Raw genomic sequence first — 25634 nt, 5'->3', positions numbered from 1 at the left:
AGAGGGAATGAGCCCTCAGGTTGCCATACTATTACAGGACCAGTTCCTATCAGAAGAGGCTGAAGCCCTTTTCTGTGGGACACTATCCAGGGCTCAGTGGAAATGCAGAGGGGAGCCTTCTGCTCTCTCTCCAGGTTGTGTGTTTTAAGAAGGTTCTTCTCTGCCACTCATCCCAACAGCCCTGGGTCATGGGCCACCATCTGTGGCCACTGTTTCCCCAGGGGTGGGCAGCAATGATGCTGAGGACATACTTACTTCATCTGGTAGATAGAAATGAGCCAGGAGCAGAATCCCTAGAAGGGAAAAGAGTTGGGATGAGGTGGGGTCACCACTCCCCATCCAGGAGACAGGAAACAACATGCACTGGAGACACATGTGGCAGTGGTACGATGCCTGAGGCTCCAGGACTGAGCAAACGCAGGCATTACCCCAAGCAGCTCAGTAATGCTCAGCCCAGTTGGCTTAACCTCAGTGATGCCAAAGGCTTCAGGAGCAGCAGGACATCTCTAGAACATAGACTTCCCTCCTCTGCCCCATCCCTCATGGTCCTCAATGTGCAGTGTGCTTTTTTGACCTCTACCAAGCACTGCACCAGCACTGCTGCACAGGGACTGGGGCACAGGCTGGATGTCCTGCAAGGGCTCACTCCCTGTCACTGCCTAGGTAGTATCTCTCCCATGCATTATTTCATGTTTTATGGACACCAGAGGTCATGCAAGTTCAAGATCCCTCTGCAGTCTGCCTGGTCATGGTTGTACCCAGTAACACTCAGCTACCTGGTTGTTCTTTTCACACTTTCTGAAGGGTTTATGCTGACCTTGGATGGGAGGCACCTCGGGTAGCTCCCTGCGGGATTGCCTTAACCTGCCCCATCAGAGCTGGCAGTTTCTTCCTCCTCTCCACCTCCTGGCTTTACCTTCTCTCCTTCCCCACAGCTCAGTTTAATCTGATTGACAGCAGCAGGAGACTTTGGAAGTGCAAGTGTCTTCGTGCCCATCAGCTGTGCAGAAGTTGGACAGCTCCACAGCACATCCACACTGATTTCCTTCCTACATCTTACTCCAGGGCTCTGCTCCAGAGAACATCTAGGAGGTTGTCTGTGTAGACTCTAAGATCCCTGGCCTGTAATTTCTTGGGATTTGTAGGGTTTCCAGAAACTGTCCTGATAAAACATCATTTATTAGCTGATTCCCAGCTCTCCAGGACCCCCACGTGCAGGAGAGAGGTTGCACACTGCAGTCAGTAGCTTGGCTATTTGTCTCAGGGTGGGAGAGAAGTCATCTGCCCGCTCCTGGGAATTTGTCAGGCTGCTTTTATTGCAACCTCATCTTCTAGCCCCACTGCTAGAGGGACACTCCAGTGCTTTCCCAAGGAAGGGCTCTCTGTAAGGAATTTGGTCATGCTCCTCCTCACTGAATGCAGGCACCAAAACTTTATTTAGCTCTCCTGCTCCATTGTTGCCTTCTCCAGCAACTGTTTTCCATCTTCAACATCTACAGCCCTACAAACTCTCTGGCAGGTTTCCCATTTCAAATGTGTGAAGAAAAATCCAGTACTTCTAGGCTCTCTACATTTTTTTCCTCAAAAGGAATCTTCTCCCCCTCTTAGACTATTTGATATCTAACCTCACAGAGTTTAGATTTTCCTCACTTGGGAACAGACTGGCTTTTAAAAAGATGCCTTCTTCCTTCTGGTATTCTCCTTTGATCTGCTCTTTAGCAGTGCTGGCTTTCCCTGTGGTCTTTTTCTCAGTTATTTGTTTAATAAGCAATACAGATTTGCTCAGAGCATCCAGTACAGAGCCTTTAAACAGACCTCCTGCCACCTGCAAGGATTCTGCTTTTCTACCTTTCCTGCCTAGGTGTTTGTTTTTTTAAATAAGCCATGCCATTATTTTTGTTGTTTTCATCATCACACAGGTGACTGATTTTTGAACTCTTGTTGACAAAAGAAAAAGAAACAAAGAGAAAGAGAGAAAAAGACAAAGAGACAGCAAAAGATGTCCATCCGTGCTTGTTTCCAGCAAAGCCTGATCAAAGTGATCAGCAGAGGTGGAAGTGTGTCATGCTGGGACCAGAAAGTCTGAGAGCACACAGTGAGGCTCTGGCCATGAACACAACTAGTTCCCTGCAGCTGGCAGGGATGGCCATGCAGCTGGGAGACATTCAGCCTGGCAAGAGCACCCCTTCTGAGCTGCCATTCAAGGCAGAGGACTCAAAACAAATCAAGACAAATAAACCTACCAACTCTCCCAGGAATACCCTGCTGCTAGAGGGTGTTAAGGAGGAAAAACCTGCTAGAGGGTTTAACTTTGACCATTTAACTTCTGACCTGGATTTCTGGTGAAGAGCAGGTCAGGCTAGGCCAGGAGGAGCCCAGCCTGGGCTCCCACTGTCACGTCCACTGGCACTCACCATGTCCTTGTTGTCAACATCCAGAGGGCTGCTCTCTGATGGGGACTTCTCCTTCTCGCTCTGCTCTCCGTAGAAAAGCGATGTCAAACTTTGGAGTGAGGGAAGGAGTGGAGCAGTGAGGCAGGAGAGAAACAGCAGACAGAAAAGGATGAAGTTCCTCACAGAAGCTTCTCCTAGGACAGCAGCCCAGGAAATACCCCCTCACTCCCTGTATCCTACACTAGGGCCGGACTGCCACTGGGCTCAGGGCAGGGGCTGCATCGGGCTGCCTCCATGCCATCTTTGCAGCTTCTCTGTGACCCTGGCCCATGCTAAGATGGCTCATGGAGAAATGATCTTAGCTCCAGGACAAGGGGCTGCTGAACCAGAATTTTTCTGTTCCTTCTGTTTCAGTCCTCTCAAGTGGTATTACAGTAAAAAGGAATGTAATTTTAAGCCTTGATTGGTCCTTTGATCTCCCTGGTGAAAGGAAAAGTCTCCTATCTATTGCCAGACTCACTCCAGAGCCCAAGGCCAAGAGAAGCTGGAGAAGGTGAGAAGACAAGAGAAAGCCTATATGGAATTTACTTCTGCAGGCTGCCCAACCTTGCGGAGACCCCTCCTGTGTCACCTGCTTGCACAAAGAAAGATGCTTTGCTGCCTGGGGTGAGCTGTGCTGTGGCAGGAAGGCAGATGCAGGCAGCACAGCCTGCCTGGAAATCTGGTCTGACAGGACACCAGTATTTTTTGTGGAATTCTGCATGTAGCCCAAAGGATGTGCCAGGCAAGATGCCTTGGTGACAGAACTAACAGTGTTATTGCTGTGTGTCTCCCTCTGCCTCCTCCACTGGCACACCCTGCTCATCCTCAGAGAGTCATGAGAAGAGGCAGCAGCTTGGTCCCCTCTTGAAAGCAGCTCTTGGGCCTCTGATCTTCCTAGGACAGTTCCCTCCCTGGCACAGAGAGCACCATCACCAGATGGTGCCTGCAAGAGGGAATCAAAGCTGGCCTGAGCTTTCCCTCTACCTGCAGCAGATGGTGCCTGTGCCTTCACAGGCAAGGACAGCCAGGCCATTTGTAGTGGGAAGAAGGGACAAGAACAACTGCTGAGCTTCTCCATGAGCCACCCTGCAGTGCTGGCCCTCCTGATAGCACTCTTGGAGACTGGAGCCATTACCCATGGTGACCTTGCATTCTTCTCACCTGTCATTGTCCATCAGCAAGGCCAGGCGCCCATAGTCCCAAGCTGCTTTCCGAAGGCAGGAGAAGACCAAGAGCAGAAGCTGGAAGAAGAGGGAAGAGTAAAGGTGAAGGTGTTTGCCACAGGGTCTCACCTCTGAGGGTCTCCTCACATCCCTCCCATCTGTTTTCTCACTCAGGAGCCCAAGTTTGTGCAAAACTCTTGCCTCAAGGCAAACTTCTGCTGCTCCATGATTACATCACTGCTGCCCAAATGCCACCTGCTACCCACCATGACATAGGCAAAGCTTTTGGCTCCCTGCAGTCACCCTTGTTCCCTTAATAAGCTAGGTGCACCAGAAACAGGCTGCACTCATGTGGCTGTCAGCACACCCATACCACACCCACCCATCTGTGCTCACAGCCAGTTGCTGGCAGCAAGGCTGAGGGCTGTAGCACTGTGGTAGTTTCAGGCTATGCCTAGAAAATATTCCACAGATATTGAACAGAAAGTGGTGGAATGCAAATAAATCACCACTGGATGTAACAAGAGAAATAATGATAAGCTCTAAATAACCTCACTGGACAAATTGGCAACATAAGGCAGTCCTGTAAACTGCCTTTCTCTCTTTTTGCTTCCTCCACTCTGGCTGATGCTTCTGCTGGTGTCTGCTGACCTTGGCTGCATTGATTGGTTATGGCTAAGTCTGACAAACAACTTTCTGCTCTTTCTCTTGTCCCTTGTGTACAGGAGGGGAGAGGGAAGGAGAAGCTATTAGCTCCCCCGGTTTGTCCAGGGGGGTTCCTGTGCTGTTTATAAATTGTAAATATTGTCTATTTTGTACACATTCAGTGCATTTCATTTCAAGCAAGTCAGCTGTGCTTGTAAGTACAGGTTCCTCTGCTTCCAGCCCAGCCGTCTGGCAGTTTAATGCTGGGGTGGAATTTTCAACCCACCACAAGCACCCACAGACCCATGTCCTGAGCTGCTCACCAGCCAGAGGATGAAGTTGATGGCAAGCACCGTGGGCACCCCTCCGAAGGGCAGCCCTTCCAGGACGGTGCTGCGGGAGCGGGCGCTGAAGCACTGCTCCTCCGTGCTGTTCCCCAGGGCGTCCAGCAGGCTGAGCGCGGCCGGCCAGGTGGGGCTGGCACCGTCCGGCATCGGCTCCACAGAGTACACGCTCTCCATTGATGCCATTGTGGGGCCTCACCCTGTAACACACAGAAAGAGGGCTGCAGCTGGAGAAGCCTTTGCTTGAAAAGTGGCCTTGGCTCTTTTAGGTCCTCCAATGAGCCCTGAGGAGCTAAGGGCAGGGAGGGGAAAGAATGGGCTGGTAACCCTGGAGCTTCCCCAGACCCTGTCACTCCCAAGGAGATGCTACAGGACACTCGGCAGAGGGTGCTGCTGAAGAAATCTCACAGCTACCTCATACCCTTTCCCCACTCCATTAAACTACATGGTATTTGGTCATCTCCACCATACCTGAGACAGGTCTCTCACCACCTCTGCCCCTCAGTCTTGGAAGCTGGGTTGAGCCATGGTCATGCCGGTGTGGTCAGCAGACAGGAATGAGGACCTGAAGCATTTGCTTGAGTTTCTGAGAATAAGAGCAATGATGGTGTTAACATCTGGGATGTGAATACTGCACTTCTTTGCTTCCCAAAGCCAGATAACCACTGTGTATGGAACATCTTAAGCCCCCTTTTCTCCTCTGGCATCATGATCTGTGTGACTCAGGAGTTGTGGGACCTCCCTTTCGTCTTTCCACCAGAGCAGAACTGTTCTTTCCAAAGTATCTTAATGACTCAAGAAGAATCAGCTTCTCAAAATCCTGAATGTCAGGCCACCCCACACTTCCCCAGGAACTGATACCACAGGCTACCATCCTCACTGGTAGGAAACATGGCTTGTTTCCAAAGCATTTCCTACAGCCATACTTTAGGTAGGAGAGGAACCTCTCCAAAACTGCAGTGCCTGGGACCCCTGAGAACAGGCACTCTACAGCAGCCATCATGGCTGTTACTTATGGGATGCCACAAGCCTGCACACCAGATGGTGGTGAACAGCCACTGCATTCACCAGGACAGGAAGAGAGTGAACCAGCACAGCAAACAATAACAAACCTAGGGTGGGGACAACAGGGACAGAGTCTCTTATCCCTGCATTCCGTCATGTCATTGTGCCTTGGAGCCCCACCAGCACCTTTAGTCAGCTGCTCCTGGCTGTGGTGAGACAACCACAGGCACCTTGGGACACTTGGAGATCTTCAAGATATTCTAACTATGGTCTATCAATAGCTTGGGGGTGGTGGTTTCAAAATGACAACCAGGTTGGAGCATTTTCAAACGAGACATTAGGGACCCAAGCCAGGATGTGTAATACTTTTTAGGTAGATAACCCCAGCAGGCTGAAAGCCTTGCTCACTGGAAGACTGGGGTTACCACTGTAGGGGAAAAGAGACAAAGGAGCATTGTCTTTGGAGGCCTGGAGCACCAAAAGATAATTTTGAAGTTGGCCTGGTTCTGAGCAAGGGCTTTTATCAGATGTGATCTCCAAGTGGGTCCTTCTCACTGCACTTATTCTACCTCTCTGTTCTGGGGAACTTGTGCTCCTGGCAACAACATCTTCTGTCTTGTCTGAAGTTTATAAAGGAGCCTTGTCCTGCAGACATGCTGAGCACAGTCTGTTGTGGCCAGTATGCTGTCCAGTGACTTTTGTATTCAAGTCACTGATTTCCTTCCCTCCTTTTTAATCTATATTCCAGCCACAACCTGGACCCTGCTGTAGTCCCTGCAGTCACCTAGCGACAGCTGATCCCTTTGGCAAGATTCTCACAGACCACATGGACAGGATGGAGGTAGAGGAGCAGGAGCCATGGTCTGATTAAGCAGTGGAGGAGGATGCAAACAAAGACAGCTAACACCTCCAGGGACCTGGAGATGCAAAGTGTTTATGGCAGGTTTCTCCCAACAAGACCAAATAGGATCAACTCTTCTTCAACACCAAAGGAAATCTGATGGAGAGGCCCTTGGGGAGCACAGAGAGAGCATGCACAAATGCCTTGGCTTAGAAAGAGGATCTTCCTGAGTTCTACACAGATTTGGTTTTGTTGGGAAACATTTACTTCTGACGTGTCAGTGTGACAGATGGGAGACTACAGCAGCACGTGGTTTTATGTGCACTGCTGTAGCCTCAGCCTCTCTCTCAGACCATGCTGCTTCCTGCTTGAGGAGACAAATCCCACTCTTAAGCTCCTGAGAAGCCCAGATATCCTCCAGCCCATGGCCGAGCAGAGCATGTAGTACAGGGGTGCTGGGGCAGGAACTGACATATGTTACACAGCTGAGACACTGACTCTCTTTGACCGCTTCATCTGGGGATAGACTGAGGGAGGTTTTCAAACACATATTGAACGCCCAACATGCCCCCCACCCCCTGCTAAAAAACAAATGAAAAAAGGCTCTGAAAGACTCTGACAGCCTGACAAATGCAATGAGGTGGACCAGGGATTCCCACACAATCTCTCAAGATGGCTGAAGAATGTAAGAACTAGCCTTGGTTCCAAACTAAACACAGAGATAGGGACTTTCTATCTTCTTTATTTCTGTAGCATAAATTCCAGCCCAGAGAAAAATCTCCACTGTCACTCAGTGTCTGAAACAGATCTGCCCATGTTGCCCTCTTCAGTTCTCCTCAGAGGTCCCTAGCTGCATACCTATTGATCTGTCCAGTCCCTATTGTCTGAAGACATCACAGCCCGAGCTGGGACAGCTGACTACCAGAATGGTTCCCAAAGGACCTGCCAAGTCACCTGAGAAATGCTGATACTGCTCCAAAGGACATCTCGGTAGACTTGGGATTGAAGTACCATCCCTGCAGTCAGATGTGAAGTGGGGAGTGGGCCAGGAAAGGCTCCCTGTAGCATCCTCAGTTGTGGCCTACCTCTCAGACACAGCTGGGAGTCCTGTACCTACAGGCTCAGTGTGGCCCCATTGGGATAACAACCCCTGAAGAGGGAACTCCAAAAAGGAGAGATGTGGGAAATGAGTGGGTCACTCTGGCAAGCAGCAGCTCTTTGCCCTGGCCTGTCTGCATCCTGCTTGCCATCAGGTGGCTGTGAAACCACCTGGGCCAGGGGGACCTCTGGCCAGGATCAGCTTTTTCCTATGGAGATGTTCTCAATCTGTTCTCCCCACGTGCACATATCCCTGCCTCCCTTCCTCCTGTAAGCAGCAGAGCCATCGCCATCTGGCATTTTCAGCTGCTAAATAATTAATTGCCTTTTTTGTTAACAAGGAAAGTGTGCCTCTGACTAAGGGAGCTATTGGACTTTCAGCAAATAAGCAAGGAGACTCTTAGCAACCTCTGAGTCCCTTCTCTGCTACCACCACTTCACTACCAAGTGGTAAGGCCCAGCAGCTTGTTTCTAGGCACCATCTTCATGCTTGTAGAAGGAACATCCTGCTGGAGGATGGAAGGGTGAGGGGGATTTTCACATGGATTGGTACAGGTTGTCTTTCACTGTCAAGTCCTTGTTGCTGTTCCCTTCCTCCAGTAGCAGAAGTTTTGCTCCTGGTGGCCAAATGCAGCGAGTTCCTCCTGGAGATGGTGCTTATATTTCCTGCTTCAAGTTCTGCAGCCCTCAAGTCTCCCAAATGCAAGAATTCACTCACCCAGCAAAACTCTACACAGCATGGCTGTCTCAATGCCAGAGACTTACTGCACCGAGAAATTTCAGGAGCAGAAAAATCCTGAAGCCACCAGTTCAGCTCTGTCCCCTCTCTCTCTGGCACCTTCAGCTACATTGCCCAAAGGAGCCACAGCATCATGTTCAGGCCTGTAAAGCAGTCCTTGCAGCTCCTCTGAAGCTAATCACAAGCTTATTCTCCTGTCTTTTCCCAGGTCCCTTTTACTGTTAGATACCCATGGAACCCACATCCAAATACCCAAACCAGTACTTCTAGACTGTTTTTTCCAGCTAATCTCACCTTTTATGGTGCTGCTCCTAGAAGAGCTTATGCAAATTATATAGCTGCAGTGTTACCATTAAAATAACCATTGGGAACAATCAGCTAAAAGTAAATCATCTAAATGTTCTAGGAACAGCACATGCAGCAGAAACAGTGGGAGATTTCTGCTCACACATGCCAAGAATAGCTTGAACTCAGACCTGGAGGACATATTCAGCCTTCTTCCAACTGGAGGAGATACCTGACTTGATATACAGAGTGAGAGATCAGATGGACACTGTAGATCAGACTTGATCTCACCATTACACACCCAAGCTAAATTTTCACACCAGACCTATGAGATAATTCAGCATTTTGCAATACTTGGCTGACGGCACTCTGCAATAGGATCTTAAAGGAACAAACCAACCCCACAGCATTGCCAGACCAATTCCCCTTCCTAGTCAGGCCATTTGCCATTGTTAAGGGCTAGAGGCGGAAATGTGGCTGTGAATAAGAGAGCTGAGTGAGTACCTTCACCTCCAAAGGGTGTCAGGAGAGCTTCCTGTTAGCTGTGTGTGAGGTAGTGCCTCCAGATGCCAACCACAGACAGGTGATAAATCAGTAACATAGGGGCAGAAACTGCAATACATGGTCTACCAAATCCAGGCCTAACTTAGAGGAAAGACGCTAAAATAGGCTCTGAAAACACACAGAGCTACAGAGAAAGACAATTCTTCTTCCTCCTCTTTGTGATGGGTGTGTATGGACAGTGAATGTATGAGGTTTAACACTGAAAGAGATTTGCTGGATAATGTCTATGAAGCATTTCCAGTGTGTGAGGTTTGCCTTGAATATTCAGTGCCCTGTTTGTGCTGTTGATAAACCAGCATATGCTTCTCCTCTCCGGCTGGGTGGGCACTCATCCAGAGAATCAGATTTCCAATTAAAAATAAGGCATGTCTTTTATGCAAATGCAATTTCTCAACATTTATCTTTCCCTTCAAGCACCCTGCCAGCAAATTCATTTGCTAGGGGATTCACGGACAGCTGGAGCAGCAAAACACCAAAACAAAGTCTTGGGAGCGCTCGGATGACTAAGCTGGCCTTCTTGGAATGCCTGCACTCACCCAGCCTTGGTGTCCTGCTCTGGCAGGGAGGGGATTACTCACTCTGGCTGGCAGGTGGGCACCTGGGGTGCAAGGCTGCTGATGCTCTAGCCATGTGTAGCCAGGAGAAGTGCCAGGCTGAGAAGCTAGACCTATCTCCTAGAAAGCAAACATCTCCACTACACGACTGCCTCTGCATCCTGCTTCCTTTGCAAGGAGATGTGGCCAGGCTGCAGAAGGGGAAGTTGAGAATCACTGTAATGGGAAGATCAGGGTTGTGTCCTGGTGTGCCCACGACTGGCAGGCAGGTGAGCCTCTGGCTTCCCATCTTGCAGGACTGAAGTGACTGACCTTGAAGGACTGCAGTGATGGGGAGACCAGGAAACCAGAGCCACTGCCACTGACTCAGCACAGCTAATGACAACCCCAGGCTGGGAAAAGGCTCATCACTGCACTGCGCTCAGATCACACCTTGGCAGAGGCAGTTTGGACACAAAAGGGCATGGTGACCTCTTTGTCCCTCAAGCTCAGTGTACAGGACAGCGAGCACATTACAAGCCTCCTCCATCCCTGAAAAGGATGGGACCACAGATATGACCCACCAAACCCCCACAAGGGTCCAATGCATTCCTCCCCAGCTCTCCCTTTGTCCTGTCTCTTTGTGTCATGGCTTCCAGGTCCAAGTTGCAAAAAGAAGGTCAGGTTGCTGATGGTCCATGGAATGGGACTATGGCATGAGGTAACAGCATCTGTAGGCAGGGCTTTTTGCACCACCTTCAGCATTGTCAGGGCAGGTGCCTGCAGAGGAGACCAACCTCCCTATGATGGTGCTTACCTCCCCTAGGCTGTGATCCACAGACTCACAGGATTGAAACCAGACTCCCCTAGGGAGGCCAAGAAACTAGATGCAGAGAGACTGGTAGCACAAACACACTGGTGTGAATGCTGTGCTCTGCTAAGGCCATGGCACAGTCAACCCACCAGTAGAAGACTCTGTCCCATCATCAGCAGGATGGCAGCTGCCTCACATGGGATACACCAGTCTGTCCCACTAGCCTGCTGCAAACCAGACATCTTCCAAACAAGGAGAACCACAGCATGAATGACAATCTGGCTGGTGGGCTAAGGGGCTAGAGTCTATAACATCTGGAGGCAAGGACCATTCTGCAGCAGCAGATCACAGAACACATCGGGTTGGAAGAGACCCTTAAAGGTCATCTTGATGACTCCTAATAGGTATAAAACACCTCCTCAAAGACTGGTATTGTCATTGCTAACAAAGATATGATTACTCAGAGAAGTATGAAGGACTCTTCAGCCAATGTCCCTTGTCCCCATGTCACCCACGAGTGACCACATGTACCAGGGTGGATATGAGTATGGGAGCCAGTGGGATCAATAAGGCAATGTGTGAGCACATGGCTCAGTACAATAAACCCACTTAAAGATGGTGCAAATAAATATCACCTTCCCCACCTGTAATCTCTAGCACTGCTCTTCTACAGAGGGGTGCAAATGCCTGCCATGCTCACTGCCAGCTGTGGCAGGATGGTGAGGGTGTCCCACAAGCCCACCAGGCCCTGGTGATGCAGACCTCACAGCAAGTCACCCACACTCAGTGGTGAGCCCACATTTGGCACCACTGCTCTCATCCCCATTTCTTCTGTGTGTCCCTGGCCCTCAGGGAGCATCCCACAGAAAGAGATGGCATGGAAGCACAGGAACCTACTGCAAGGGACCATAGGGGTAGCAGGATGAGGGTAGATGTATTTGTTCCTGGGACAGAAAATTGATGTCTTCCTCACCCACCACTCCTAACCTGCTTTGCCAGCACTGACCATCAAATATTTCAACCTAACAGAAGGGCAAGACTGTGAACCCATTTTGGGGAATCATGCAACTTTTTCTGCTCTCAGGATTGGCAAGTTGTCACCACCTTCAGAAAACCCTGTGCAGGTTCACGCTGCCCCAGAGACTCACCTGAAACCAGTACAGCATTTGAAAGCAAACCCCTCCCCTGCCACAGGCCCCTCAGCTCCTGCTTCCTCCAGCCCTCTCCTTCTTTCCCAGAACTACCACGCAGACCCTGGGTGTTATGTTTTGGCACTGTGACAGACTAAGCTTAATGGATGAGGTTTCTGAAAGAGGTGTCATCTCAGCCCCCAGCCTCCAACAGGGCTCTCTGCAGGACAACATTTGTGGCCTTCCTCTGTGGTACAGCAGCCACCTGCAGAAGCCCCATCTCCCAGAGGGATGCTGTAGACCAAGCATAGCAGCGCTGACACTGCAGAGTTCCTCAGCAAAAGAATAAAGCCAAACCTCAGGCCATGGAGAGCAAATGGTGCTCACAGTGATAGCTACAGCCTGGGAGGTTGCTTTGGGCCAGCGTGTGGGAGATGCCATGCACAGAGCAGCTCTTCTCCAGGGCCCCTCCACGCATGCGTAAGCCAGCAGCTGCTGGAGCCAGCACACGGCAACTGGCAAAGAAGAATCAGAGCAGAGTTTATTTGTTTCCCCCCCAGCCCTTCTCACCACATGACTCAGCTGCTCTGCAGGCTGGCTCCAGCCCGTGTTTGGTTTGTATTTTGGTACCCTGCTGTGCAGACCGTGTGCTCACCCCACGCTTCCTGTGTGCAAAGCACCGAGTAAACATCAGCTGACTGGGCTGCAAGGTCCCCAGGGCAGTGGCCTGTCACTCATTCTGCAGCATCCACCCTTGTCCTCTGATAACACTTAAATCAAGGCTCTTCAGCACAAAGGACAACCCAGGCCAGGTCCAGCCCAAACACAGGGCAAAGAGCCACTGGGCTGCTTGTGGGTGATGCATGAGAGAAGAGAGCCAGGAAAGATGGGAAGGGACTTTATAACAGGGCTGGTAGAGACATAAAAAGGGGCAATGGTTTTAAACTAAAAGAAGAGAGATTTAGATTAGATAAGGAAGACATTTTTTACAATGAGGGTGAGTTGAAACACTGGAACAGATTGGCCAGGGAAATGGTAGATGCTCCATCCCTGGAAACGTTGAAGGTCAGGCTGGATGAGGCAGTAACCACCTGATCTAGTTAAAGATATCCCTGCTCACTGCAGAGAGGGTGAGCCTTTCAACCCAAGCTTTTCTATAACTCTATGAGAAAGCCAAGGCTGACAGTGGGGAACAGAGGCTCAGGTTGCTCACAAGAAGGAAGGGGCAGTGAGTCATGCCAGGGCTCTCAGCTGACATACATATGTGCACATGTATGGAAAGAGACCTTCAGGTACCACCAGGTCCCCGCTCTCAGCTGGGATGTTGAATGCTGCTTGCAGTCCCCAGAGCAACCCCTGTGCTTGCAATTAATGAAGGCTGATAAACACGGGTGAGGACAACTCCCAGACCCTGCTCCCTGCAAGACCACTGCCACAGCCAGTCCTAGGGAAGGGCTTGAGCTTCAGGGCAAAGGGTAACCTCAGGTTGCTTAGCACCTGCCAGCTCCAAGACCACAGCATGCTGTGCCCATGCACAGCCAGCAACCAGCAGCTCCCATTTGGCATCAAAGGCCAAAGAAGACACCTCTCAGTAAAGCTGCAACAGCAGTGGGATGGTAGGCATTTATGCACAGATCACTCCTCCTTCACCAGGTAACTGTACTCAAACAGAAGATTTTAAAGAAGGAAAGTGTCATTTCCACTAAGAAAAATACTCCCTTATGGAAGCCCATACAGAAACCAGGAGCATCTGGGAGCCAGCCTGAAGCTGTCACTACAGGCCATGGTCATGTTTCACAGTGCCACAAGGTGTCAGGAGTACCGTCGTCCCTGGACAAGGAGGAAAAGGCAGGATAGAGATAGCAGAAGAGGCAGCCGTTTCCTTCTGCTGTTTGGGGAGCAGGGAGCTGTGGCAGGTGGAGAGCAGAGTGGGAGGTTTATCTACTGTCTTTTATAAAGCCACCTGCTGCAGAGAGCCTGCCAGCCACAGCAGCATCCAGCACGGCTACAGCCATCATCAGTGAGTAGAGGAAGCCTCCTCCGAGAGAGGGAGAACACTGGCAAGGAGAGGACCTAGGCTGTGCATAAGAAGAACAGAAACCAGGAAGCCAAACAGTGCACTGCTTGGACCAGGCAACTCTGGTGGCACTGCACCCCAGTGTCCTGCCTAGCCAAGATGGCATGGCATGTTTGGGTAAGGCAGGGACCTCACTGCTGAGGGTGCATTTCAAATCCCCTGCATAGTTGCTCTCAGCTGCTGGGCTCCAGCCAGCCCTCCTCATGGCTAAAGCTCGCAGGGGAAGGTGTTTGGCACTCATACTGCTAGGCTCAACTCTGCTCTACTCCAGCCTGCTGATGCCGGATAGGAACCTGGGAATACCCTTCCACCTTGCACCCTCATTCCACAGCCTCCTAGGGGCCAATACCAGGTGGGCAGCATCATATCTGTCCCATTGATCCCTTCCTTTCGGGCTCCCCACACACCTCCCTCCACACCATTCTGGGAGACCGAGCCGCTGCCATTCTCCTCCGCTTTGCTCCTCCCCAGTGTCAAGCAGCCACAACTTTCCCTGCAGCTGATACTGCTGCAGGAGCATAGGAACACTCCTGGCCCTGGCCAGCTTCCCTATTTGCAAGCACCAAAGCTTCTTCCTGAGAGCAGTGGATTGCACCACCATACACACACACACATGCATACATTAAATATAATTTTAGAGCTAGAACATTTCTATCACCTGTGCCTGATGCCAGCAGCACAGTGAGATTTGAGCTGCAGCAGGAGCCCACAAGCACACTGCTCACCAATCCTGGCCCCACCAAGGCTTTCCTCTCACCTCTGCCCAGCTTCTGAGCAGACTTGGGTAACACCAGATGACCAGGGTGAACCACACCAAGCTGAGAGCATCTGAGATGGCAGCTCAGTGAAAGCCCTGGCACTGGTAGGTTGCACAAGCAGGGATGGCCCTGGCAGCTGCTGCACAAACCACATCCAGACATGCCAGAGGGATTAGCTCTCAGCATACCAGTTTGTGTCAATAGTGCATCAGAGAGAAATGGAAGCCTTTGATGGTGAACACAGAGTCTTGCTAGGGGAGGATGAGGGAAAATGCTTAGATGCTCCTCAAGGCCTGGCTTGGCCACATCCATCCCTTAGGGATGCATCCATAAGGGGTCCATGAAATTGCTATCTATCCTCCAGTGTGCAAACAAATTTGGTCCTTGAAAAGGAGGAGGGAAAAAGCTGAAGCCATCTCAGAGTCTGAGCACCAGACGGCATTGCCTTCGTCTGGGCTGTGGGCCAGCCACCTACCCTCCCACCAAATCCTGACCATGTGCAGGGACAGTCCAGTGCTGCTTTTTGCTGGGGCAGCAGAGGGAGCACACAGTCTGTGTCCCCGAGTCACTGGAGCATGCATCCAGATGCCTCTGCAGCCCACACAGTCTTCAGGAGAGGTCAGAGGAAAGCTGCTGCTGCGACTGGGCAGATGAGCAGATGTGACGTGTGGCTCTGCAAAGCACTGATGGCTCCAGCCTTCTCCCAGCACCATAGCTGCCTGCAAGCAAGACAACTTGTCCCCATCACTCCCATCCTCCTGGAGATTTCTGCTTGCTCAGGACACCCATGCATAGCCCCAGCCACCTACCTTCTGCAGGGCAGAGCAGAGCAGAGTGGAGCTGGGCAAAGCAGACAGGTCATCATGCCCACCAGCCTGCTCTTGTCCATGGTCTTATGAATGGCCCTGAAGCATCAGAATTAAGAGGGAAATCACGGGGCTGTTGGGATGGGCACATCAGTGCATCTCATGCCAGCAGGAGCAGGGATGAGATGCATGGCAGGGACCAAGGTTTAGGATTCAACCCAACACACACCTACTGCAGGGTGGATGGCCCAGCACACAGGGCAAGGTGGGACACAGACACTCCCTGCAGCCTCTGAGACAGCACCTACACCTACCACACTGCCTTCCTGCTCTGCCCTGGCCATGCCCACCAGCCAGCAGCTGCCCACAAGGGCTGTTGAGAGCGACTGATGTGACAGAGAGAAACACAAAAAATGGTTTCTTTCTGTTCATGCAGAGAAGGGAGTGTCACATCCAGACATGAACAGCAGTCAGGCTGGGAAAGGGACAAGGAACAGGAAGGAGAGGAGCTGTGGGCTGGGATGCACAGAGGATGCAGTAAAACAGATGGCAGATTTGGCAGCAAGGTGGTCATGGAGCGACCTGCAAGATCTTCCTGCTGCAAGAGCAGGCAACACAACACTGTAGGGGCTGTCAGCCCAGCCTGGCAGACTTAGAGGGGATTGCATCCATTCAAACATGCCACATTGAACTACCAGCATTAGAGGCGTTCCATGTGCAAGTCAGCCTTGGAAAAAGACTATCTGGGATCAAGTGGAAAATGGGAAAAAATATCAGGATGGCAAGTTTTAGAGGCAGGGAGCCAGAAAGATTGTCCCTGGATTTTCTGCACAAGCCTGCCTTCCATGCACAAAGGGCTGTGGAGCCCTTGCAGCACTATGCCCATCCTGCTAAAAGCACAGGGTCCCCAGGCAGCTACCCTCTGTGCTCCACATCACCACTCATATGGAAGAGGAAAGGAAAGGAAATTAAACACGAGGTGCTGTAGCAGATGGCTGCAAAAGGAGCCCTCCCCAAGCCTGTGCCCCCTTGTCCTTCCAGCGCACTTTTGGCACAGCAGTGCCAGCACTGGGAATACAGCTGGCCAAAGAGGGGGCCCAGGCAAGAAGCAGTCTTCCAGTAACAGCCACTGCAACTTCTCCACAGCACAGCAGCTCTTGACACAACTAACAGGAACCAGGCAGGCTCTGTGTCTGTTCTGGAAGGGATGCTCAGGGATGCAGCACTGATAAGGAGGGGTTTTCACAGTGGCTGGGTGTTCTGGCCCAGCCCAACCTTTTGCTTCTTGGCTGGTTTTGGATATGCTGTTCTCCTTGCCTGCATCCCCACCTAGTACATTCCAAACCTGCCACTGTGAACACTGCTCTTGCCTGGCTGGGCTGACCCTGCAGAGAGCACCTGGAGATCCTGTATTTGGCCTCTGCAGTAGCAGCAAGACAATAATTAAACAAGGAAGGGGCTCCACCTCCTCATTCACTACACAGCTGATATCAGAGGCAGTCTGGTACACGCTGTACTGCGTAGCTGCTGTCCCTGCTGTGGGAAACATCCCCCCAGCTGGAAAAACAAAGAGCCTCCAGCCAACCTGAGAAAACCAAAGGTGCACAGGACCTCAGCACACAGCCACACACGCCCTCCCAGCCTGGTTTCCTGGGATAACCAGCGCTTCCAGGAACACATGGACACATCACACCCTGAAGCACCCTTTCACCAGTACCAGCACCACACCTGCACTTACTAGAGACAAAAAGCTGTGAAACTGCTGTGGAGCCTCTGGCTCACCTTGATATCCCTAAGCTGACCACGACCCTGGGAGGGCAAGCAGAGGTCTGCACAGGTGGCCAAGCCTTCCGCCAGAGTGGCAGGAACCAACATTTAAAACCCTGGGAACAGGACCATCTGCAGGACACATTGCTCTCCAAATCCTGCCCAGCTGCTTTCCATGCTCCTCCTGGCAGCACAGCATGGTTGCAGGGCACATGGATGTCGTGTTGGAGGGAAAGGACCACATAAAGGACCCTGCCCTGCAGCACTGAGAGCAGTATTAGACCTGAAGCTCAACAGGTCCCATGACATGCCTGCCTATGCCTTCTCCTGCCCCACTGGATGTGAAAGACACAGCACTGGCACAGCAGACTCCCCTGGGCAGTCAAGGAGGTGGAGGGGGACACCTCTGATTATCACTCCCAGGCGGGAGTTAAAGGCTACAGATTGTGCAGAAACTTAATTCTGACACCAGGATATTCCCCACCAACAAAAAAAATCCCAAGCCCAATGAAGAGTGCAACCTCTGCTCTGCTGAAACCAACTGCAACATGCCTTTCACAAGGGCCAGAAATTCACCTCCTTGTTATGGAGGGAAAGCCTCCCCCAAGGTCTGACTAAGTCCAGTTACTAATTAGAGAACTGTATCTACAGAAATATCCATTCCCTGGCTTTCCTGCAATGATTGAACTAACCTGAGTTAGTTCAATCTAACTATTCTCAGGAGGTGGCCCAGACACTGCAGCTGTTATTAGCAGGATTGGCTTTGTTGAGGTGTTTGGTTTTTTGTTGTTGTTGTTGTTTCTGAACATGGAAGAATGTGATGAAATTTCATGGAAGAAAACACAAGAAATTAAAAACTTGAATGAAAGATAATTAAGCTTGATGAAAAAAAAAAACCTCAGAACAGAAAAATCCAATGAAACTACCTGCTGAGAAGATTAGCAGCAAGGCAATATGAAAAGAAAAAGCAATAAAGATAACTTGGAACCAGAACAAATAAAAGAATTATGACTTTTGGAAACACATACCCGAGTCAAAAGTAATCAGATTTTGCCTGACCTAAAAACTTTTTAAATGAAAAGGCAGTCAGTTTAAAGTTGGGAGTTCTAGCAACCCACATGCTAAGCCCATGGATCATTCTCATCGGTGGAAAAAATGCCAGGAGAAACTCCTGCAGTATGTCCTTGCTGCCAGAGTGGCTGAGCACCTGAAGCTAAAGCCTGATGACCTGCTAAAGCACCTGACAGTAGCAACCTTTTGAAAGGGGGTGGGGGAGGGGGGGAATGTTTCAGTTAATTTAGTACACTGATTACTTTACAGTATCACAGTATCACTAAGGTTGGAAGAGACCTCAAAGATCATCGAGTCCAACCTGTCACCACAGACCTCATGACTAGACCATTACTGCAGGTTAACGTGGGAGAGGCTGGTTCCCTTTCCAAGCCCGATGAAGATGAAATGCAAGAGGATAATCTCTACTAGTTCTGAAATCCTAAAAGCCAGAAATCATCAGGCTATATTGTACATCTTCTGTTTAGGCTTGATCTCAGAAAGAAGTTCTTCACAGAAAGAGAGATTGCCCATTGGAATGGGCTGCCCACGGAGGTGGTGGGGTCAATGTCCCTGCAGGTGTTTAAGAAGAGACTGGATGAGGCACTCAGTGCCTTGGTCTAGTTGATTAGTTAGGGTTGGGTGACCGGTTGGACTTGATGACCTTGGAGGTCTCTTCCAACCTGGTTGATTCTATGATTCTGTAATAAAAGTCTGTTCCTTTAATGTAGCATTAAAACAATACAATGTAGTATGGCAACACAGCATTGTTACCTTCATTACATACACAAGCAATGCTTTAATAAACTTCTTCTTTTCTTTTGTGGGCACATACCTTTTAAGCAGTTTTATTTAACCAACTGGAAATCATTTTCTTTAAAATGCTAGCTTTCTGCCTTTTGAATTGATTTTCAGTTTACACCTATTTGCTGGACCAAATTTACAGCAAATAACAAAGTGGTAGCTAATAAATGGATGTGTGGCTCACCGTTTTCTAATGCAATAAATACAGACATCAAGAATCTAAATAACTGTGTTACACTGTAAGCCCCTTCACTTAAGCATGGTGCAGCCTCCTGTTCAGCCCTGAGCACCACAATAGACTCATCACTGAGAAGCAACTTGTCCTTAAGGAAAGAGCAGAAGTGTACAAATATAACAAGATTAAAGCTAGGTGCTTCAATTGTGGCTTTCTGATTTAAATCATCACTTTAATCCATCCATCCTACCCAGCTACAGGTCAAGAGCCAAACAAGGTGCAGATCAAACAGTCTGAAGCCTATTAATTTTAGCTTGCTTTTTTTTCTGCCATTTTTGCCACTTCCCTTCCACACAGTTCTGCCATTTGCAACTTCTCCCTGAGAAAAGCAGCCTGGAAACACAAGGAAAGGTGCACGTTCCCAGCCTGGAACCTGCAACTCCTGGGGGTCTTTTACTGGTCCAGAGACCTCAGGATCACTGCTTGCAGGCTCAGGGAAGACAGGCTTCCAACTTCCAAACTTCTGGTCACTTCTCTAATGCTGCCTTGGGGATTATCCCACAGTGACCAAATTTGACAGAAGATAGGTCCTTTCCAACCTAAGTTATACTGTGATAGGACAACTAATCACAGAAGGGTTGAGGCTGAAAGGTGATTGTCTAGTTCTGCCTCCCTTCTCAAAGCATGGTCAACCAGAAGAGGTTGCTCAGGGCCATTTCCAAACAGATTTTGAGTATCTCCAAAGCCACCCACTGTTGCAGCCAGGTTTTCTATCCAGCTAGGTTCCAACCCCTGGGCTAATAGGGGCTGTCCCAGCACCAGCTGGGTTCCTAGCTGCACTGGTACCCTGTGGCCCATGACTGGCCACTTCCAAGCCTCAGGAGCACCCCTCAGCCTGCCAATCCTCACACAAAACCTCAGCACCTCAGCCTATGCCACTTCCCTGGTGTGTCATCCTACCATGCACCCTCAGGCTTGGTAGTGCAGCAAAGGGACTCCTCCAGCAGGGCCATCTTCATTTGACCAATGCAGGGTCCCCAGGCCTTGTCTTAGAGTTCTACAGACTCACTTTGGACCACAGCTGAGAGCTACTCCCCAAATTCCAAACGTGGAATTTCCCCTAAATCCCCTACTTTTACCTTCTCTGAATTTCAGTCTCACCTAGCCCATCCAAAATAACACATCAAGCATCTTGTCTCAATCTCCATCACCTCCTGCCCCAGCTATCTCCTACCACCAAATCCCAAGTAACAACAAAGTGCTCTCCAGTGAACCAGAGCTAGAGTCCCTTCCCTTTGAGGAGAAACTCAAAATTATATGGCAACATATTTTTCCACCTCTCATAACCTGCCTTTTAGCACTCGAGGTGCAGTGCATCTCAGCCCCTTCAGATCCTGCCTTTCTCTTAGCTCACCCACGGTATGCAGATGACAAGACAGAAGATGCTGGGGCTGAGGCTAGGAGGATCAGGTCACTCAAAGCTTTCACATGCTCCCAGTGAACAGAAGCACAGAGCCACTTTGCTCTGGTACTCCACTTTAAAGACATTTTTACTTGAGATCAAACAATGACAGCACAGAAGCTCCTTCTTGGTCAAAAGGGTACCCACAGCATTTCATGGGGACTCTGCTGGGAACTGCACAACTGATCCCAGTGTTGAAATTCTTCTATACTGTGGTATTCATGCTCCCCAGAGGCTGGGCAACGTTACAATGATTTCAATTAGGGAGACATTTTTTCAGCCAAAGAGATTTTCTCTGCAGCCCTTCATATGGCTGAAGCTCTTATGCCAACACAGCCATCCACTAAGAGGGTTGCACCAGGACAGGCAAGGCAGGACACCGCTGGGGCTCAGGTAGCCACCAAGATGAATCATAAAAAGTGAATGTAATCAGAGGGTGTGAGATCAAGCAATGACTGAACTGATAGAGAGGAGAAGGTGAGAAAGGGAGTGGGACAGCAGGATGGGAGAGTTCATACTCCATGCCTGTCTACTCCACTTCTCCTCCCCATGTCACTGCAGAAGACGTCCTGTGGGACCTGCCATGCCCGGTCTTCCCCATTAGTCAGCAACAACAGTGGCCTGGGGGATGGGAAGGACTGCACATAGCCACCTGGCCAGGGCTGTCCCATTGTTGCTGTAAGAGTGAGAGCTAATTGCTGCCATTGTCCCCACGTAGTAACAAGGTGTGATCACTGCCTAATTACCAGTCCCAGCTACATTTGAAACAATAACTTCAAGGCAGCTTTTAAAAGATGTTTATGCATCTGAAAAGTGTAGGTTGATGCCAAGTGGGATCTTCAAAAGCTCTAAGACCTCTCATTGTTGAGGGATCTAATGGGTGGTTAAGGATTAAATGTCATCAAAACATAGCTGAAGGAAATCGGGACTGGAGCTGTTTCTCCCGAAACAATCTCACAGCAAACCTGAGCACAGTGCATCAGCAACGCAACATTTTCTTCAACCTTAGGGCTAAGTACACGAAATAGATTTACAGCAATTAAAGTAGGTAAGAACACCAAATGCAGAAGTGAAAATGCTAAAAAGCTTTGGTGTTTATAGCACTCGTGGAGGAGTCGCATTTGCACAGCACACTGCTGTTTGCCTAAGAGTTTAGATGACTGATTAGTTTAATATCAATTGAATTCACTTGTGGGTGTTAGAAACATTTCTCCTTGCTGCTTTGGAAAAGCTCTTACAGTCTGTTAAGACGGGAGTGTTTCCTGCAAGGAATATTTTAAGGCAGTGACACTCCCTCCTTTTACAACTCTGCAGAGGTAGGCTCTGAACCGGTGTTGAAATCTGCCTTACTTTCCCTTGCACCAGAAGTCTCTGCGTGGAAGGAGAGTCTTTACCTGCAAGGCCTACACACACACACCTGACCAGCATTCCCAACAAGCACTGCTATCCTTGTTTGCAGGACCACCCTATGCTTACCACTGTCAGCAGCCACCAAAACAGGGATGAATTAGTTAACCTTAGGGAGAGCTCTGAAGAGGAGAGCAGCTACAGAGCAATTCAAATGTTATCATAAAAAAAAAAAAGACCTGAAAGGCATTCAGATAGCATTGCAGGAGCCTGAATGCTGCAATGGGAAGAAGACAGAGGTTTCAGTTTAACAGGAAAGCTGGAAAAGCATGTGCTATGAAGTCAGAGGCTGTAGGGGTGCCACCAGCCTCCTTGCTTTTATTTATTACTTATTTGTTTGTCAATGGCTGTTTGCCAGGCTACTTAAGACAAATCCTTCTTGAAAGAGCTGCTTCTGCTTCCCTCTCCATCTGGTACCCAGCCCTGACCACCACTGTGTGTAATTGCAGGGAAGACAGCAAAGCTAAGGTTCAGATCTGGTCTCAGTCTTATTGCCTTCTGCTTTTTCCACACTTCCTCCCCTGAACAAATACCACCACCCACTTCAACAGCACCTTTTATCCCAAGCAGCACATTTTTCTGTGTCTCTGCTGCTCAGACAGACAGCCTGACCCAAAACACAGCACTGTAAAACCCCAACATGGGGCAAGGTGATTTCTGATATCTCATTTACCCATTCAGCTTTACCCCCACCGCCTGCTCCCCCCCTGTACTCTATGAAAGGGGAAAAGGCAGGCATGTATATCAGTACTGGAGATGGTATCTAAGCAGTTAAAAGAAATAACATCAGACAGTCAGACAAAGGTCTCTCTTCTTCCTGGATAACACCCATTCTGTTCAGGTGGTTTCTGAATTGCAAACCCCCTGTGCAGCACCACTGCTGCCAGAGAGGATGGGGAAGCAAGCGAAGGAGAAAGCAGGGCCTTGATTCATGGACAAATCGGGATGAAGTTGTAAATTGGGGAAGAGCAGCTTAGCCACAGCATTAGATCATCCTGTCCTGACAGCCCTTTCAGAGTCATCAGTCTCTCCAAGCTGTGTGAGAAGTGGGGAGATGTTCCCGCTCCTCCTCCCTAATAGCATTAAGCATTTCTAACACCACCAGGTGTGGCTCCTGTAGGGAGGATTCTGTGGCCAGGATGACGTGGGAACTGAGCAAAAGCCATGGCATGACATAGCTGTGGGATGACATTTTATCTCGCATCAAAGGACAGTAGAGCAGGCCAGCATGCGTGCAACTGGAGAGGACACGGAGGGACTGGGGCTCCCTCCCTACCGCTGACTTACTCCAGCAGGCCGGGGAAGACCCTGCTCCTCACTGGGCCTCCGACGCCCATGAGGCGGCTGGAGATGAGCATTAGTTAAAACCACTTGGGCAGGTGATAATGAGGGCATAAAAACAGTCTCTGAATAGAGCTAAGAGCCCAGAAATCTCCCACAACAATAAACCAAACCCATTCCTGAAGTCCAGAGCCGCAGAGTCGCCCTGGCGACCTCTGCCCGGGTGCTGCCAAGGCGGGACTGGCACATCTGCCCAGGGGATCGCGCAAGTTGCTGTGAGCATCCCTCCAGCAGTCCCAAAGCCGGGCCCACCCAGGACGCGCAGCAAAGCGCGGCGGGGCATAAGCCCCACGCACGCCGAGGCTTTCTTCTCACCCCGATCACCCCACCGACAAGAGCGCCCCCGCCTCTTTCAGCGCCCCCGGTCACCCTTCGCTTGAGCTCCACTGCCTGCCGGGACCCCTGTCCGCTGCCGCGGCAGGTGCCAGCTGACCCCCGCAGCCCAAACCGCGGCTCCCGCCCCGGACTGACCTGCTGAGAGGGGTGGTCCTGGCTCCGCTCCGGGCCCTGCGCCTGCCGTGCCTTCCTCCTCCTCTCCTCCCCGCGTCTCCCCCGCGCCGCCCGGCCGTGGGCTGCCCGGCCCGGCCTCTCCAGCATGGGAAAGGGCCGGGGCCGCCGCCGCTCCGCCCCACCGCCCGCCCCGCTGCGGCGGGGAGGCCGCGGTCCCCGGACTTCTCCCCCCCTCCTCACCGATGCTCGGGCGCCGAGGCCTGCGCTGCCGGCCGCCGGGCCGCTGGAGCTGCGGTTCCCGCTGGGGGAGCCACTTCCCAGCCCGAAACGGGGGTGGGCAGCCCCCACTGCGCTGCCTACCGTGCGCCCCGCAGCATCCGAGCGGAGGGCGAGGCGGTGGTTCCGGCTCCTGAGTGCAGGGAGCTGCCGGCGCCTGGGTGCGGGGCTGCGCGTCTCAGGCTATTTCTGGGTCTGAGGCTGTGCCCGCCGCACCAGCCTCTCCGAGCAGCTTCCGCGGCGCTCGGGCTCCACGGGATGGCTGCCGAGCGTGTGCCACTGCGGGAGGCGAAGGGGCCTGCCGGGCTGTCAGCTTAGGCAGCAGGGGCATACGGGGGTCAGCCCTCAACACAGCGGCAGGGGCAGGTGGATTGATGCGCAGACGACCTCAATGGCGTTTGCAAACCCTCTCCCGTTGATGGAGCGTCGCTCAGTTCCTTCATTGGGGTGATACCTAAGATAATTCCTAGGGGTCTTATTTCTGCAGAGCAGCTGTACCTTCCTGCCATCAGAAGTGACCAGCAGGTGGGACAGAGACCCGAGTCACGAAGGTGCAAAAGGGTTTTGAGAAGCTGGTTTTCCTTAAGCATCCCACCCTGTTCCCCATCTATCCAAACCATGAGAATGCAAGCAGTGCACCCCGGCCTGAAGAAACAGCCACTGTCACACCTGCAACTGGGCTACCGGGAAACAGCCTCCAGAATGTGATGGCATGGACATCCCACTAACATTGCAAGTGCTTCATTGCTACCACCTCATATGGGGGGGCCTGAGGTTCCACATGTGTGGCTTCTCCAGGTGCTGAGTAAACAGTGCTGCTCTGCAGCAAACGCTGAAGGCTCGTTTGGGCTCATCTTGTCTCTTGCAGGCTGAAGAAGCACAGTCCATTGGCTAAACTGCCATTTGAAGGACCTTCCAAGTCTGACAAACACAGCTGTGAAAGTCACCCGGAGAAGCATTAGGGAACTACAGCATGTAATGAGCTGTCAGCCAAGAACTTCCCTCCATACTGCAATAGGCTGGCACAGCTCATGGACCATAATGGACCAAGGGGTGAAAAATAGCTGCCTCCTATAACGTCCTTCCTTTTATTTCCCCCAGGCTTCCCAAGGCTGAGGGGATTTCAGCTGATTTCTGCTCTGCTGGAGCATGGTGCAGAGCACAGGTGGGCTACAACACAATGTCTTTTGATAAAACTTTGCTGTAAATGAGACTTTTGTCCCCAGCTGACTTCTAGGAGCTGCCATAGCCTAAACAACAACATATGCATAAAATGTTAGGGAACAGCTGAACAAAAAAAGAGTTCTGAGTCTCTTTCACTGCTGTCTCCTTCAGCCCCAGCAATATGTCTGTGTCCTACAGCATGACCAAGGCTTGGAGACCTTGACTTCTACCTTGCATCAGGTGACATTGCCTCAAGAAAGAGCAGAGAGGAGACTTAGTATGTGTCCTCTGCAAGCACTGAGCAATGGGGGCCTGTGGAAGAAACAAATTTTCTAAAATGCCTTGCAAATGTGATCTGCCACTGGGTCCCAAATATTTGATACCCTAATTCTCAGCAGGTACAGACTGTGTGTTTCATAAGCCAAGGCTTCTGTGACCTGCTGAACTGGAAATCAAAACACTCTGTCACTGAAACTGGCAAATGCTGCTGGGAAATCTTTG

The 25634-nt window shown here is 50.7% G+C and overlaps 1 protein-coding gene across 2 annotated transcripts in view; it reads right to left on the bottom strand.

Annotated features, from left to right (window-relative positions):
* TMEM63C (transmembrane protein 63C) overlaps positions 1-24137 on the bottom strand; it is a 36697-nt gene extending 12560 nt beyond the window's left edge. Inside the window, exons 1-6 of one of the 2 annotated variants that reach the window (XM_068148644.1) lie at positions 24054-24137; positions 5059-5173; positions 4567-4787; positions 3597-3676; positions 2415-2502; positions 256-293 (exon numbers count right to left, since the gene is read on the bottom strand). In XM_068148644.1, coding sequence (XP_068004745.1) covers positions 256-293; positions 2415-2502; positions 3597-3676; positions 4567-4773 — 413 coding nt within the window. In that variant the 5' untranslated portion in view covers positions 4774-4787; positions 5059-5173; positions 24054-24137. Of the gene's footprint in view, positions 1-255; positions 294-2414; positions 2503-3596; positions 3677-4566; positions 4788-5058; positions 5174-23714; positions 23815-24053 lie in introns of those variants that run through there. The other variant, XM_068148643.1, reaches the window with a different exon arrangement.
* Positions 24138-25634: the final 1497 nt, after the last annotated feature.

Source organism: Melanerpes formicivorus, unplaced genomic scaffold (genome assembly GCF_026170545.1).
Source record: "Melanerpes formicivorus ecotype bairdi unplaced genomic scaffold, bMelFor1.0.p_v2 SCAF_17, whole genome shotgun sequence".
Lineage (NCBI taxonomy): Eukaryota > Metazoa > Chordata > Aves > Piciformes > Picidae > Melanerpes > Melanerpes formicivorus.
This window is presented reverse-complemented; position numbering and strand designations above follow the sequence as displayed.